Raw genomic sequence first — 16,498 nt, forward strand, 5'->3', positions numbered from 1 at the left:
TTATTCTAAACAGTATATATTAGTTTTATGAAGGTTTTGTTATCTAGCTAATTATTGTAATCTTCCTAACCACATAACAATAACAGTTAGAAGCTAAGTGATAATCTAAGATGTTATTAGAATCCTCAGGTTCATCAAAGGTTTTCTTTCAAGAAACGAACCTTGAAAGTGTAAAATATAAATGAACATTTGATCTAATAAAGTTCCATTACTAATTTTGTTTAGGGTAATAATTCTAAATTACAATAAATTAGAAAAGTTTTAATGTTCTTAGTATTTTGTAGTTATAGGGTATTAATTGCTAATCAGGTAAAAATAAAAACAAAACCTAACTAATATCTCTAAACATTACATATTGCAGTATAATGATAATAGATTCATACTGTTTTTTTTTTCTTATTAAGATAAGCCATAAACTCTATTAATTAGCCAACACATACTACTTTATGAACTGAAAGGAAAGGCACACAATTGAACACGCTAGTGGTTGATCCTAGAAAGCACATATTATAAACGATATATGATTGTTGTAAAAATAATGTGTAAGTGTATTAAAATCATTAGAATCTTGTTTTACATCCACCAAGCTTTATCTTACATCCACCATGCCTCTCAAATCTCCCGCCTCAGTTCACCACTCCGTCTCGATATGTCGATACCCCTCTTTGTAAATACTGCCAGAAAGACTGGTTTCAGGCCCCTTTCAAGCATCCCGTAACTGAGTTCGACCTTCATCAGAAACACAGAACCTTCACCATCCTCGCGGTTGTTGAGGTCTGTCAGAACTGAGGAGAAGTAGATGACCACAACGTCACAGTGTTTGATGAATTAAGCCACGTGCTTCTTTCTCAAGTTCCATCCCACATTGTCTGGAGTCCCCGTGCCTAAGTCTTTGAGTTACGTTACTCACTGCATTCTGGCTAAAACCATATCTCAACCAACACCACACTGGCAATATCTATACTGGTCTTGGAGATACAAAAGCAGCCTATAGAGACTCATTTGTTTTCAAGGAGGGAAGCACATGTTAAACCTGAGAAAGATTGTGTTCAACTCCAACGTCAAGAAGATGATCCAAAGAGTGCGTGCTTGAATAAAACACCAAGCGCCTTGCAGTGGATGCCACTCATCTTTGTCTCAATGAGTTGGCGTGAACTGCGCCAATGCCCTTTCCATCAAAAAAAAGTTCAAACTCGCATAATATGTACGATAGCTAGGTCATGTATGAACACAAACTCGTATGTTTGACCATGAAATTGGCGTACTCTATACATGCCAGCCAAATCCCTACATAAACAAAGTATAAGATATAACTCAGTTCTATATAACAACTTAGATTTAAGACCTAGAATGGCAAGTTTTTTCAAGGATAATATATACAAATCAATTGCATATCAAGATATCTATAACAATACTCTCTCACCAGAATTCATTTAAATTTGGAAACATGTGCCGAAAAGTAAGTTGGAGAACATAAATATAAATAGTATTAGTGGTAATACATGGGAAAAAAACATAAGGGAACGAAGAAAAACGACCACCCTCCAACAACTGAAAATCAATCAAAAGCACCCACATAAGTGGTTAATTCCTGATCAAATTTGCCTTTCTCCACCATCCAATGATGTGAGCCAAGAAAAATGTGTCAATTACTGAGTCCTGAAAAATTGTTAGAAAGCATAAGCATTTAGATGAATATGAAAGTTATGTCAACCAAAATGAGAAGCAGATAAGAAGACGTCTTTGTTTAAAAAATAATAAAAGTGTGTTGATGAGAATACCATACACAAAAAAAAATTGAACAGCTTTATATGTTGGGTGATCAGGCACATAGATATATGGATATAAGCACGTATGATCTCTGACAAAGTTCTGCAACATGAGAAAACTTAATAAGAAGGTAAATTACAAATGGTGAATAGACAGCAATAAACGCTGACCCTCTGAGATTACCTATTCCAAGATCAGAGAGGAGAAACTTCATAAACTGTCTAGCATCATCACGTTTCTGGGTGGCATAATTGTCATAACTATTAGATTTTGCTCACTAAAGCCAGAAAGAAATAATCTTTTTTTTTTTTTTTTTGTCGTCTACCCATCTAAAACTAGATCAAGTGGAGAACAGACGTGCCGATTCTCCGAAGAGCATCTCCATCTGTCCGGGTCTGATCTATATGGGAAAAAGCATAGCCTCTCGTTCTTGCCTCTTTTGCTAGCGCGTCTGCTCGGCCATTTCTACTCCGAGGAATATGAGACAGACTCACATCCTCGAAGTTTTCCTGTAACCTCTGGAACACCTCAATCTCTGTTGCGAATGCTGGCCAGTCCACCGGGTTTGTTGTCATGTCCACTAAATCTGAGCAGTCCGTCTCGAACCGTATCGAGGTTATTCCTCTGTCTCGCATACATGAAGCTGCCCAAAGTAAACCTTCCATCTCAGCATGCAAAGCTGAGAGGCTCCGGTTACACGCTCGTAATCCGCAATACTCCGAGCCCATTTCATCCCTAAGACTCCACCCTAAGCCACTAACGCTGCCATTATTGATCCATGATGCATCAATTTGACAGGTAGGGATTCGGGGTATCCAGGAGGGCTGTATCTCAACCTCTATAGTAAGAGGAACATCATGATCCTCATATGTTTCCTCCTTCTCATTAGCCTTCTTCCAACATTCTGCCTCGAGAGACGCATGTTGGAGAGTAGCCAATGGAGATACGTCTTTACCATTAAAGAGTTTGTCGTTCCTCGCCTTCCAAATGTACCAACAGATCCATGGGAAGGTATCGAATTGTGGTCTCAGCGGAGCCACCTCTCAGAAATAATCAAATGCATACAGAAAGGGTACTGTAAGAGAAGCATTAAAAAAATGAACCTGGAAGAGCAAACAGCTAACAAAATGATGACCATCCCATGAACTAAGCAGGATTAGAACCCTACATTAAGAAAGGAAAAAACTATTTACATCACAATAAACTGTCAGAAAGTGATTCATACGGTGGAGGGAGGATGAGACAGATCCAGTCCGATAACAACATGGAGTTTCACTTTAACCATCCTCAACAGACTACTAATTGGATGATCACGGGTTCCTTCCCGCTCGATCTGCATAATCAACACACTGAACCCATAAATCTGAATTTTTGTTGCTTTTTGCTTAAGGTGTCTGTGAAGTTCGAGAGAAGCGAGGAGGTCGTCTGAGATTTATAGCTTTAAGTTGAGAGGGGTTGAAGAGAAATTTCTTGCATGATGTTGAGTACGCTTGGCTGTCTCGGGGAGAGGAAGGCTTCTCATGGGATTAGGGTTTAGACCATTCAAGTGTTGTTCTTGAATGTAGACGATGGTGGCGAGGAGTTTCTTAATAGCTTTAGGTTTTCTGGTGATAATGGGGAAGAGGAAGATGAAAAGATAGATTGTCGTAGATGTAGAAAGAAATGTAAATATGTTTTTTGGGTTTTTATGGGCTTTAACGGGAATTAAAAAGCACCGTATTTAATCTATTTCGAGTTTCGACTTGACGTGGAAAAAAAAAACTTTTCTATTGGTCTGAATTAAAAATCCAACGTGGACATGCTCTCTGCTCACTATATCTTCCTTTTAGTATAGGATAGATATAATTTATAAAATAATAGCAATTTAAAAGTTGATCCACCTATTTCTTTGTAGTCATATTATATGTTTTAGATTTTGATCCGTGGATGTAATGTTGGTTTGTAATTTTTTTTTAATGTTTCTATAAATATGTAACATTTATTGATAATCTCCCTAATATTGTTTAAATAAATTAGATACAATTATATAAAGAGAATAATAAGAAGCTTCTTAAATAAAATGAATAAACAGTTAGACATAAATTAAATTTCTAGAAACATATTTATAGAAACATAAAAATAAAAAAATTACAAACCAACAGTATAAATACGGGTCAAATTCTAGAGCATACAATATGATTACAAAAAAAACGGGAACACGGAATATATTTACAAAGAACCGAACGTATGTTGGATCAACTTTTAAATTGCTATTATTTTATAAAATAAATTTTGATTATACACCAATATGATAACAAAGAATACACAAATATAAAAATTAAATTTTTTTTATAAAATTAAAACAAAAAATATACCCGCCCTTCGAAGGGCAGATCAAAATCTAGTTTGATTATTAAAAGTTTCGGGTGAACAAATACAAAAATAGAAATTTAGTAAAAACATTTTTTTGGAATGGCACCAAGAATATTCCACGACGGATTAAGTAAGACTATGATTAACTCCGGGTTCTTAGGATAAGGTTTTTAGCTTCAGCTAAGAACCGTTTCGTAGCTTTTAACAAAGAAAAGATAAGAACCGTCTTTTAAATAAAAGATATAAGAGCTGATTTTTAGTCAAAAAATATAAAAAGAAAATGTCAAATCATGAGTTAAAAACCCTAAATTAAGAACCCCAGTTAATCATGCTCTAAGAGGTCAACCAAAATTTAGGAGATTGACATGGCCTTTTCATTATTATTTTTATTATTTATTGAAATTCTAGCTCATAAAAACTATTTTGAGTGGATTTCACAATTACGTAAAATTATTTACAAAGAAAAAGTTATCAAATTTAAGTAAAAATTAAATAGGAAATGTTTCCCATGTAATGATTTTTCACTTATGATTTTGAAAATAACAAAAAGGCTGGTGCAACTGGAATGCATTTTTTTGGAATAGAAACTTCATGAATGCTTAATTCCTTCTTATTCCATAAAATATTCACCAGTTGCAATGAAAAAAAGGAATGACTATTCCATCTCATTCCATATTATTCCTTTTCATTCCAAAAAATATATCAATATTCTTTTGAAAAACCATTCCACTTAAAAATAGTTCTGGAACAAATATTCCATTCCATTGAATTCCACTAATTATCATTCCTGTAATTCTACTTATTCTTTTTATTAACATCCAGTTACAACCAAAAGCCAAAGTGAAACTTTCTTTCGTCTGTAGTGCATTTTAGTTTTGGATCGGATCTGTTTCGTTTACCAAACAAAACAATTCTAATAAAAAGCGGCCCAAACTTTAATGATGGACCTCTAAGAATATGAGCCGCAGTCAAAATAGGCCTGTTTCTCTCTATAAAACAAAGACCCTATAAGCCCTAAATTTTCAAACCCGCTCCATAGCCGTCGACATTCTATCTTCTTCTTCATCTGTCGTAATTTTACTTTTATTTGAATTCGATTCATCTTGTAGATACGAATACAATCGTTAGAATGTGCTTCATAATGGTGAACTCTCTTAGATTATAAAAGTGAGAGATGTTCAAGTTTCCGGAGCAAAGATTAATCTGGCCAGAATTTAAACAGCACTGTGTTTATATATCTCTTTAATGTTCACAGTGTTACCTGTCTTCTGGTATATTTATATGTTTTGTTTTTGTGTGGCAGTGATGATTAAATCTTAACAGCTTTACGCCAGTTCTGCTTCAGAAAATTCTTGATAGAAGAAGCTGTATATAAATTCTGAGCTTTTTAAAAAAAATATATATTCTTGATTAATTATTTTATTGTTGCCGATGAGGAAATCCAATTTTGCGAGGTGCAGTGGAGCTGAGACCCTGTTTTCAGGGAGAACCCCTTAGCAGAAACTGCAATTTCTATGAAGCTTGTGGATTAACTGAGGCTTTGTCTCTTGATGTAAATTTGTCGTGTTTGTATATCAGCTTTGTCTCTTAGTTTTGGCCTTGATAAGTTCAATCAATAGCCTCGATATAAATGAGCTTAAAATTCTATCAAATTATCATGATTTATTTGTTCTCTCTAATCCGTGAAAAACCCGAGAAGTTAAATTAATAACCCACAAGAAAGAAACTCGTAATTTTGTAGGAAAGTGTTTCTAGAAAAGTCTAGTTCTAAATTTTAGCAAAAAAAAGACTAGTTAATAATTTTATAAACTTTAAATTGAGGGATATATAGGTTTCAAACTAGATCTTTCTTGCAAGACAAGCTTGAAATACTAAAGTTGCTAAGAGATATTGTCTTACAATCATAATACCTGCAGAAATACCAAGTCAATCTAACGCAACCGAAACCCATTGAAACGTTAGTTCATCTAACCCTTTTTTGTCTTTTACCGCAAACATGTATATATCTAGTTTGAACTAGCGCCACATTTAGCTTTACCTTATTAAATTTTGTAGTAAGAGCATCTTTATCACTCTCTTTTGAGCGTCTCTTAAGGAAGGACTCACGGTTTAGAAAAAATGGTGTGTTATGTGTGCAAAATAAGAGACTGTGTTGTGTGGTTTTTGCACTGTTTGCGGGCTCCACCAACACTTGACAATCTACGATTAGTGCGCTTTTTAATTTGTTTTTTTTTAATCAGAAGAAAAAAAATTAAAAAACCTTTAATGGATTTAGGGATAAAGGTGCTCTAAGTGTACTCGTTGTAATTAGTTTGTATTGAATGTCTTCATGATTTCTTTTTTTTTTTTGAATTGAATGCTAAATTTAATTCAAAAAGAAAAAATTCTTTGCTTTACATCAAGTGTAACTATTTTGAAAAGAAAAAATTCGAATTTCTATCTCCTTTTTCATGATTTCGTATACTATAAAGCTATGTCAAAAGTTGAGCAAACAAATTACCAATGGTTATTTGTCAACAGTAATCACATTTAGTCCCGGCTTTGTCCATGTGCCAAGAGTGCATATGAACATGGTCCATTGTACAAATTAATAATACACTATTAGTACAAATTAATAATAACTGGGATTTTATTTAAACCAAAAAATGAAATTCGATGTTTTTATAAGTTTTATAGCTATAGTCTATATTGTATATAGTAAACTAGAAATATTATATGAAATTAAATATGGAAATTATATTAAATTAGAAGTTTAACCTATTTTATTTTTAAAAATATTATTTGCATTTAAACTGATTAGTACCATCCACCACTAGAACGGATTAAAAATTTTTAAAATAGAGAATATTGTTATAAGAAAATAAATTGTTAACATATGTTAAACTTTTATATCTAAACTACATTCTTTTGATTTTTATTTTGGAACTTACAACTACATATTATCTAAAATTAATTATATATTAAAAATCAAAATTATGATAAAATATAATTTTGCTTTTTGAAAACGTGGATCATAATCTAATTTTTTTAATGCAGAAAAATAAATTTGTTAGGCAAAATAATTCAATAGATAGAAAATAAAAGAAGTTTCTTTATAAGAAGAAAACAGAAACTACATACAATGATGGTTATAATAAAGCATACAGTGATGGTTATGACCTGGTAAAGACAAATTATTTACAAACTTACGAAAAATGTAGACATTCACATATCTCTCAATTCGTTTTTCATATATTAAAGTTAAAAACACAATGTCATGTTTAGTAATCTTTTTAAATATACTGACGATATATATATGCATGCATTTTCTTGATCAACCAAATTAATACTAAGAAATATCATAATACTTTGTTGGTTGAACTTGTGAGTTCACCTTTACTGTAAGCGTCTGTTTGAATGTTTGTTGTTTAAGCTTTACTTTTTGCTTGTCTAATTTGTTGTTCAAGACTTTGGTTGGTTTGGCTCTTTGTAGTTTGTTGTATCCTCCTTTAATGGAGTTAGAACTTTTTAAGTTTAATGCAAGTTTTGTTTGTCCAAAAAATCATAATAAATATTTCTTAAAGAGAACAGCCAAAGTAAATAAAATTTTATTTTAAATGAATAGTAAATTTATGTTCAATTAATCAAATATACATTACCGCAGAGTGTCCGGGAGTTGAAGGAGAGTTTCAAAAGTATTGATATACATTAACTTTAAGTTTCAAATATACATTAACGTTCGAAACTCTCCTTCAACTCCCTTAACACTCGCTATCTAAGTGAAAGCTCTTGGTTTTTTCAAGTTTCTGTGTTTTCAAGTTTTTGGCTTGAGAGAATCGAGTGTCGTCGAAGAAGAAGAAAGTGTTCGAACTTTTAATTTTGATTTTTTTCTCCAATTTAAAACGATGACGTTTTGACTAATGAATCAAAACGACGTTATTTCTCATTTTGCTTGATAAATCTAATGCCACGTATTACCTGACTAAGATTCATTTAACTTTTGACTTATGATAAGTTAGTTAAGGTATATTTTGATGCTACGGATATAATTTCGGGACTAGAATTTAAATTAATTTTTAGTTTAGATTTGTTTTAGCACTTATGTTTTGTTTGGGTTTAAAAATGAACAACACGAATAGTGGGGGTCGAAAAAAGCCATGCTTCCTATTGTTTGGATATCTGAATGTTTTACTGCTATGTATTGTCTTGGTAAAAGAAAATAAACCGTGATACAACTTTTGTGGTTGTGAGAAGAAAGATTTAGAGCACCTGCAGTGGTACGTCTCTCATCCATATTTCTCAACATTTTAGAAGGAAATAAATAGAAAAAGGAAAACGAGAAGAAAAACAAGAAGTGAGAGAAGAGAACTGTCTATTTATCTAGAGACGTTACAAAGGCTGTCAGAGACGTTTCTTGTACGTTGTCCTGCAGTGATTGGATGATATATCTTTATTTAAAGTTTATTTGTTTTTATACTGATATTGTTATGGTTATGAATGGGAGGCAGGAGAAAGGCAGATCATCTGCTGTTGCAGGAGAACTGCACTTGAATCACACATTCACCATTTTCTGTTTTTAAAATTTATTTGGCAGGAGAACTGCAAGCAGTTCAGAATTTTTTGTCTTTTTCTGTGAAAAAGCAGATCTCCCACATGCAGTTCTGTCCACTACTATTTGGTGATGTTCTCCCACTTTTTTTCTTTTTTGACCAATAAATGATTTTATTACAAATTATTAATATATTTAATAATCTTCTATAATCTTTTATATTTAATACTAACCATATTTAAACTACAATATTATACATTTACATAATTAAAAATTCACATATCATATAAAAAGAGAGATAAGTAGACAATGAGATGTTTTTTTAATAGAAAATAGAAATATTTGGTTAATTACTAATATTTTCATTTTTTTAATTTTAAATTTTAGTAACATAACTTTAGTGAAATATTTATTGTTATTTACGTATTGTATTTGTATATTATGTATATTATTGTTATTTTTATTATTTAAATATATAATATATTTTTAAATTGCTTTTATCATTATAAATTGTAATTAATGTTTTCAAAATCGGACCAGAGACGGTAGATCAAACTGGTCAGACCGTGACTTATTTTTTCGACTTGTTTCTGGTTGTGTTAAAAACCGGATTTGAGTTATACCGGTAAATCCAAATCAAAAACCGGTCAAACATGCTAAAATCGTGATCTGATTCGATACTAAAAGCTGGTTTTTAATTAAGTTAAAAATTATAATTTTATAAAAATCATAAAAATTTCATACGTTTTCTAATAACCATTTAAATAAATTGAGTTTGTCATATTTTATATCATTTTATTTTGATATCATTTTAGATTCTAACAATGATAAAATTGCATGAGAATAATTTTGTAGCTGTACTTATATATATATATATATACATATATATATATATATATAATTAATTAATTTAATGTAAAATTTAAATTTAAAATATGGTTGGACCAATTCAACCGTTGTTCTGTCTTTCTCCCACATGATCTGCTTGATCTGCATGATCTGCTCTTAATCTGCTTGATCTGCATGTTCTGCTTGATCTGCACCGCTTGAACTGCTTTTACCATTCGAACCCTATGTTATACTATGAGACCATCTTTATCGCGGACTTTAGTGGGGTTTCTAAACAAAAAGAGTGATTTAATTAAATAAAAAGTAATTAGAAAGGTTATTACCGATCCTTAGTTTAGGTTTTTTGTGATCGATTATTTGGTGGGTTTCAAACCACGTGTCAATAAATCAGAGGACTGAATTTATATTTTTCTTTTTATTTTCTTTCTTTCTTTTGTTTTTTTTTTGCATTCTTTCTCGTGGTCTTTGTTTTCTCCGTCAAGAGAGAGACTCAAATCGACGACGTCTCTCTGTCTCGTCCCACTTCGCTCGTCTTCTCCATCGGATCAAGGATCGAGACCGAAGACCGACGACGTCTCTCTGGCTCCTCACGGAGATTCCTCCGCCTTCTCCGCCAAAACCGACGATCAAAACCGAGGATGAGTCACGTGGTCCTCACGGAGTCTCGTCGCACTTCTGTCGTCTTCTCCGTCAGATCAAGGATCAAAACCGAAGACCGACGACGTCTCTCTGGCTCCTCACGGAGATTCCTCCGCCTTCTCCGCCGAAACCGACGATCGAAACCGAAGACGAGTCAGGTGATCCTCACGGAGTCTCGTCGCACTTCTCTCATCTTCTCCGTCAGATCAAGGATAGAAACCGAAGACCGACGACGTCTCTCTGGCTCCTCACGGAGATTCCTCCGCCTTCATGTGAGTGTCGACGACTCTGTCCGTGTTGACGGCGCCTCCTCCGTCGGTCTTTCAGCTCTGGCCAACGATCTCTTCAACGTGGAGATAAGTTCCCAACTAATTACATCCTTCTCGTTTCAATTCATGAATGCATGTGATAGTAGTTAAGTTAATGAATGGTGATTACGGTTATAAGTTTTGTGTATCATTATAAAGATGTAGCCTTTGATCGAACTTTGTAGGCTACTTAAATGTTTAGTATGTTTTGTCTGATTGTTTAGTTAAAAAGTCATTAGGATACAATGAGATTGTTAGTTAATCTTCAAACTAATACTGAAGATCAGAGTGGACTTGGTTTGCTTGGTTTGCGTAGGAGAATCATGTGAGGAGGCAAAGATCAGAGTGAGGACGCAAAGATCAGAATGATCTGACTACTTGAGACTTTTGGTTAGGTAAGTGTGCTGCCACTTAACTTTTTCTTAATTGCTTTCCTCTGCATAGTTCTTAGGATAATAAATGCTGGTTAGAGTTAGGTTATGGTTGTGATGAATGCTTCCGATTAATGGGGTGTGATGAATGCTTGTGTTAGGTAGTTTAACTCTGATGAATGCGTGTTATGACTGTGTGGTAGATAATAAATTTGTTAGATACATGTCTAATCATCTCTACTCAACTAGAATGAAAGCTCTCAAGTCTTCTTCTCTTTCTTTTCATCTTGAAACATATTTCTTCTGCTTTCTCTCCTCTTTTCCTGTATTTAAACCGCTCCTTTCTCTCTTTCTTTTCATCTTGAAACTCATTTCTTCTGCTTCATCTCTTCTCTCACATACTAGGATATGGATTCTAGTAATCAATTTAGTCAGACATCCAATTTTGTTGATCTGTTGAACAGTCAACAAGATACTGACTTTCCTGAAACCTATCCGTATGCAAGTTTCTCACATGGATCATCACAACTCCCGCGGCAAACTTCAAGCTTCTGTGAAGTCTCAACGACAAAGCGTAGAGAAAGAAAGAAATGGACAGTCACTGATGATCTTGTGCTCATTAGCGCTTGGCTAAACACAAGCAAAGACCCTGTGGTGGGCAATGAGCAAAAAGCAGGTGCATTCTGGCAGCGCATTGCAGTGTACTTTGCAGCAAGTCCGAAGTTGGAAAGAGGAGAAACCCGAGAGCCCATTCAGTGCAAGCAAAGGTGGCAGAAGATGAATGATCTTGTGTGTAAGTTTTGTGGGGCTTATGCCGCGGCAACAAGGCAGAAAACAAGTGGCCAGAACGAGGCTGATACTGTTAAACTGGCACACGAAATCTTCTACAATGATCACAAGATTAAATTTAATCTTCACCATGCTTGGGAGGAGCTCAGGAATGACCAGAAATGGTGTGAAATTGCTTCATCCAAGCTTGATGGAGGCGGAAAGAAGAGAAAGCATGACGATGGAGCACAATCTGAAAGCTCTCAAGCAACTTCCAATCTCGGAGCTTCACCAACGAACCGTCCTCCTGGTGTTAAGGCTGCGAAAGGAGCAGCTGGTAAGAGAAGTTTAGGGGATCACCAGGCTGTCACTCACTTTCAGACCATGTGTTCTATTAAGGAGAAAGATTTGGCGGTTAAGGAGAAAGATTTGGCGGTTAAGGAGAGAGTTTCGAAGATGTCTTTGCTTGACAGTCTCATTTCCAAAAAAGATTCACTTTCTGAAGCTGAAGAAGCTCTAAAGCAGAAGTTACTAACGGAGATGCTCAGTATTTAGTGCCACTTGTTCTGTTTTTCTAGGTTTCATGTTCTGTTTGTCATCAAGGTTTCATGTTGTCTTTAAGTCGCCCTAATTATGTATGTTAGTTTAAGCTGAAAAATGTATGAGTTGCATGTGTTGTATGTCTTTCTGTTTCACGTTTGTATAATTGTATAATTATAAAAAAGTTTCTTCTGTTCTTGTATAATTATAAAAAAGTTTCTTCTGTTCTCTGTTCTTGTATAATTAATTGTGTTCTATGTCTTTCTGTTTCTTGTGAAAAATGTATGAGTTGTATGTGATGTGTTTCTGTTTCTTTGTGCAGAGAAATGAAGAGAGTGTCTGTTTGTGTCACGTTCAGTCACAAGAGCATGCAAAGATATGAAGAGAAGTTTGTCTGTTTGTGTCACGTTCAGTGACAAGAGCATGCAGAGATATGAAGAGAAGTTTGTTTGTTTGTGTCACGAGCTGTGTATGTGGGCTTCTCAAAGTCATGAGTGTGTCGCATTATGTAAATATTGTCTTTGCTTTTTCTAGTTTGTTGTTTTCCTATAGTCACGAGTGTAATATATTATGTCTTCTGTTATATAAACGGTTCATTCACAAAGCTTTTGAATCACAAATTCTTTTTCTCTTCTTCTCACAAATTCTTATTCTCTCCCAAAGTTTGGCCTTTACTAATACGCATTCTCCCAAATTCTCTCCTTGAAACTCAAGTTTTTTTTTTATACCTTCCATCTCTTGATCACAAATATGGCTTCTTCATCACATAACAATTTTGAGGGAGAGGGAGTTGAGGCTGAAACGTTTGATGAATATTTCGATCAATATTTTGATCAATATTTCGATCAAACGTTTGAAAATTTAGCCATTGAGTGTGATCAAGAAGTCGCAAGAAAAAAAAGAAAAAACGAGTCCATATCGAACGGAATCGTGAAGAAGGCGATATACGTTTATGGAATGTTTATTTCAGTGAAACTCCGACATATACCGAAATTCTCTTCCGACGACGATTTAGAATGAACAAGTCATTGTTCATGCGTATTGTTCATCGACTCTCCAATGAAGTTGAATACTTTCGACAAAAGAAAGATGCTCTCGGAAGGCTTAGTCTCTCTGCACTTCAAAAGTGTACAGCCGCCATTCGTGTTTTGGCCTATGGTTCTGCGGCTGATGCTGTTGACGAATACCTCAGCCTCGGTGAAACTACCGCTCGAGCATGTGTGGAACATTTTGTGGAAGGAGTAATAAATTTATTCGGCGGTGAGTATCTACGAAGACCAACACCGGCTGATCTTCAACGTCTACTTTATATTGGTGAGCAACGTGGATTTCCCGGAATGGTAGGGAGCATCGATTGTATGCATTGGGAGTGGAAGAATTGTCCCACCGCTTGGAAAGGGCAATATTCACGTGGTTCAGGAAAACCCACAATCGTTTTAGAAGCGGTCGCTTCGTATGATCTTTGGATATGGCATGCGTTTTTTGGACCTCCAGGTACCTTAAATGATATCAATGTTCTTGATCGCTCACCTGTTTTTGATGATATCATTCAAGGTCAAGCTCCGCAAGTTACTTACTCTGTCAATGGAAGAGAGTATCATTTGGCTTACTATCTCACCGATGGTATTTATCCGAAATTGGCAACTTTTATCCAATCTATTTCAATGCCACAAGGTCCGAAAGCGGCTTTATTTGCTCAATATCAAGAAGCTGTCCGAAAAGATGTCGAGCGTGCTTTTGGAGTCTTGCAAGCTCGTTTTGCCATTGTTAAAAATCCAGCACTTTTTTGGGATAAAGACAAAATTGGGAGGATTATGAGAGCATGTATCATACTCCATAACATGATAGTCGAAGACGAAAGAGAGGGATACATGCATTTTAACGTTTCAGAGTTCCACCCAGGACAAGACACCGGAACTTCACAGGTCGATCTCACGTATTCTACAGATATACCTTCAAATATCGCCAATATGATGGGTGTTCGAACTAGAATTCGTGATAGACAAATGCATCAACAGCTCAAAGCTGATTTGGTTGAACATTTGTGGAGTAAATTTGGACGTGATCAAGACAACAACTGAGTTTGAAATGTTTCTTTCAAAATTTTCTCGATTATTGTACTCGTCTTTATTTTTATGTTTTTTTTATTCTATATTTTAAATGTTATCTTTTAATATGTTTATTTATAAATAAATTTTAGCTTTAAAAAAAAAATTTAAGAACCCCTAATTAAGAAACTCCCATTGGACCACTAAAAATTAGAGTTTCTTAACAACAATCCTTAACCCCACTAACTAAATTAAAAATATTAAAAAATCACTAAAAACCCCCCCTTAAGGATCAAGGGATAATGTTGCTCTGAGAGTTCATGGGGAAGAGCTTCCCTCGTTACTGAGTGACTATATTAGAAAAATTTAGACAAAAAAATTTATATGCTTTTTTGTTTATGGTTAATTTGCTGAGTGACTATATTAGAAAAAAAATATATTAGTTTTATAGTAAGAAGGTAAAAGAAGATAGGAAGAGAAAGGGACATTTGTTATTTGGTGAAATATAGATTTTTTTTGGTTATATGTTCTGTTAGTTGGTGAAATATAGATTTTTTGGTTATACACTCAAATTTCCCTTCTTGTTTACTCGTATAGTAGCGATACATCTTTTTTGGTAGTTTTTTCTCCACATGTTTTAATATCCCCGCCACATCCCTTATATTATATTAAAAGAGAACAATTGTAATAAATGCATTCACACGATAATAGAAAGGTGACAGTCTCACAATGATTTGATAATAAGTATGTTAACGCGTTTATACTATATTCATAAATGTGTTCACACTATATACTTTGCGATTTTTTAAAATATAAAACTCACATACATGGTTCCAATAAAATTCTGATTTTTCGGTTCGAATAAAAATATATAACGAATCAAAAGCCAAACTATATATATATATATATTATTTTTATTGTTTACGGATAAAGTTGAGCAAAATATTCATAAATTTTGATTCGATTCGTTATAATGAATCAAATCAATGCTTCTCTGTTACAAAATAATATTCAAATCATTGTGAGGCTTCTACGTGTCTATTATAGTTTGAATGCATTTATTCATAAATTTTGATTCAATTCGTTATTTGTTTTGATTTGAACCAAAAAATATGGATATCCGTAACTATACGAAACAAATCAAATACTAAAATACAATATTCAAAAAAGAAGCAGATCACAAATACCAATATTTTTAGGAACATATATCTAATTCGATATGTTATATGCATATATATACATATATGTAAAGAATTATATATATACGTTATATATATATTATACTTTAAATCAGTTTTACAATATTTTTATGAATTAAAATTATTATATCTGGTACCTGAATTTAAAAAGTTAAATAATGTTTTATTTTTGTAATAAAATGTTATTATTAAATTTTCAATTATTTTTAAAATTTTATTTTATTTACGGATCAAATTGGATATTTTTTTAAATTCTAAAACATTTTGGATATCCGAGTCACCGAATATATAGGTGGTTAAAGATCGAATCAACACGAATGCTTCCAAATACCCATATATTCGATATGTGCCCACTCTTATTTACGGATACAATTTTATTTTCTTTATATGAAAAATGAGTAATGTCAAGGCCTTTTTTATTTTAAATTATTTTTATCTTTCATGTATTATTTTGAATAAAAATGCCATTTAATATTAATTAACAATATCTGTATATATTTGTCAACTATTTTTATATACTTTTTACATACACATACATGTGCACTTTGATGTGAGCACCTTGTAATTAAGTATTCACCACAACTGAAGTATTTATTTTTTTGAAAGTTGAAATATTTTTTCTTAATGTTTTTTTCACTACCGACCAAATTGAAGTGTAATGATTTGTCTTAATAATTTTCTTTTATTTTTCTTAAACTATTATCTGTTTAGAAACCATAATATGAAACTATTGGTTCGACATGATGACTATCTAAAATTCATAACATGAAAATAAACAAATAATATTAATTTTTAGTTTTTACCGAAAAAAAACTAAAAAATCAAACATTTTAAGTTTTAACCAAATAAACTAAATTGAATATTAATTTAAAATAATAATTATACTTTAGAAGATTTAAAACCAAAAAAAAAACTTAAAACCGAACCAATATCCAGATTTAATATCTTTATATTAAAATAACAAATTAATAATCACATTCCGCGCTAGGTGCGGATTATTATCTAGTGTTTTAATAAAAGGCAATTCTTCTAAAATCCATGTCTATGGCCCCGCCTTTTATTAACTCCCCATACGGACAAAACCCCACTCTGCATCTCGAACCACATGTTTCGAGATCGAATAGTT

General features: G+C 33.2%; 1 protein-coding gene and 3 non-coding genes across 7 annotated transcripts; all 4 read left to right on the top strand.

Annotated features, from left to right (window-relative positions):
* The first annotated feature begins 2,873 nt into the window (after positions 1–2,873).
* LOC103854382 (glutathione S-transferase T3-like) lies at positions 2,874–14,293 on the top strand. Of its 4 annotated transcripts, none has more exons than XM_033283967.1 (2): positions 2,874–10,841; positions 11,223–13,026. In XM_033283967.1, the coding sequence occupies exon 2, from the start codon at positions 11,226–11,228 to the stop codon at positions 12,138–12,140; it is 915 nt and encodes a 304-aa protein (XP_033139858.1). In that variant the 5' UTR covers positions 2,874–10,841; positions 11,223–11,225; the 3' UTR covers positions 12,141–13,026. The 4 variants fall into 4 exon arrangements, with proteins under 4 accessions (XP_033139858.1, XP_033139856.1, XP_033139857.1 ...); XM_033283965.1 differs by having other exon boundaries at positions 8,569–10,841; positions 11,223–14,293; XM_033283966.1 differs by having other exon boundaries at positions 8,569–10,841; positions 11,324–14,293.
* LOC117132314 lies at positions 5,253–5,401 on the top strand. Its single transcript, XR_004455869.1, has one exon. It is a non-coding gene; the product is annotated as a small nucleolar RNA snoR137 (small nucleolar RNA).
* LOC117132265 lies at positions 5,417–5,511 on the top strand. The gene has a single exon (XR_004455825.1). It is a non-coding gene; the product is annotated as a small nucleolar RNA Z223 (small nucleolar RNA).
* On the top strand, positions 5,550–5,661 carry LOC117132273. Its single transcript, XR_004455833.1, has one exon. It is a non-coding gene; the product is annotated as a small nucleolar RNA Z278 (small nucleolar RNA).
* Positions 14,294–16,498: the final 2,205 nt, after the last annotated feature.

This window comes from Brassica rapa, chromosome A02 (genome assembly GCF_000309985.2).
Source record: "Brassica rapa cultivar Chiifu-401-42 chromosome A02, CAAS_Brap_v3.01, whole genome shotgun sequence".
Lineage (NCBI taxonomy): Eukaryota > Viridiplantae > Streptophyta > Magnoliopsida > Brassicales > Brassicaceae > Brassica > Brassica rapa.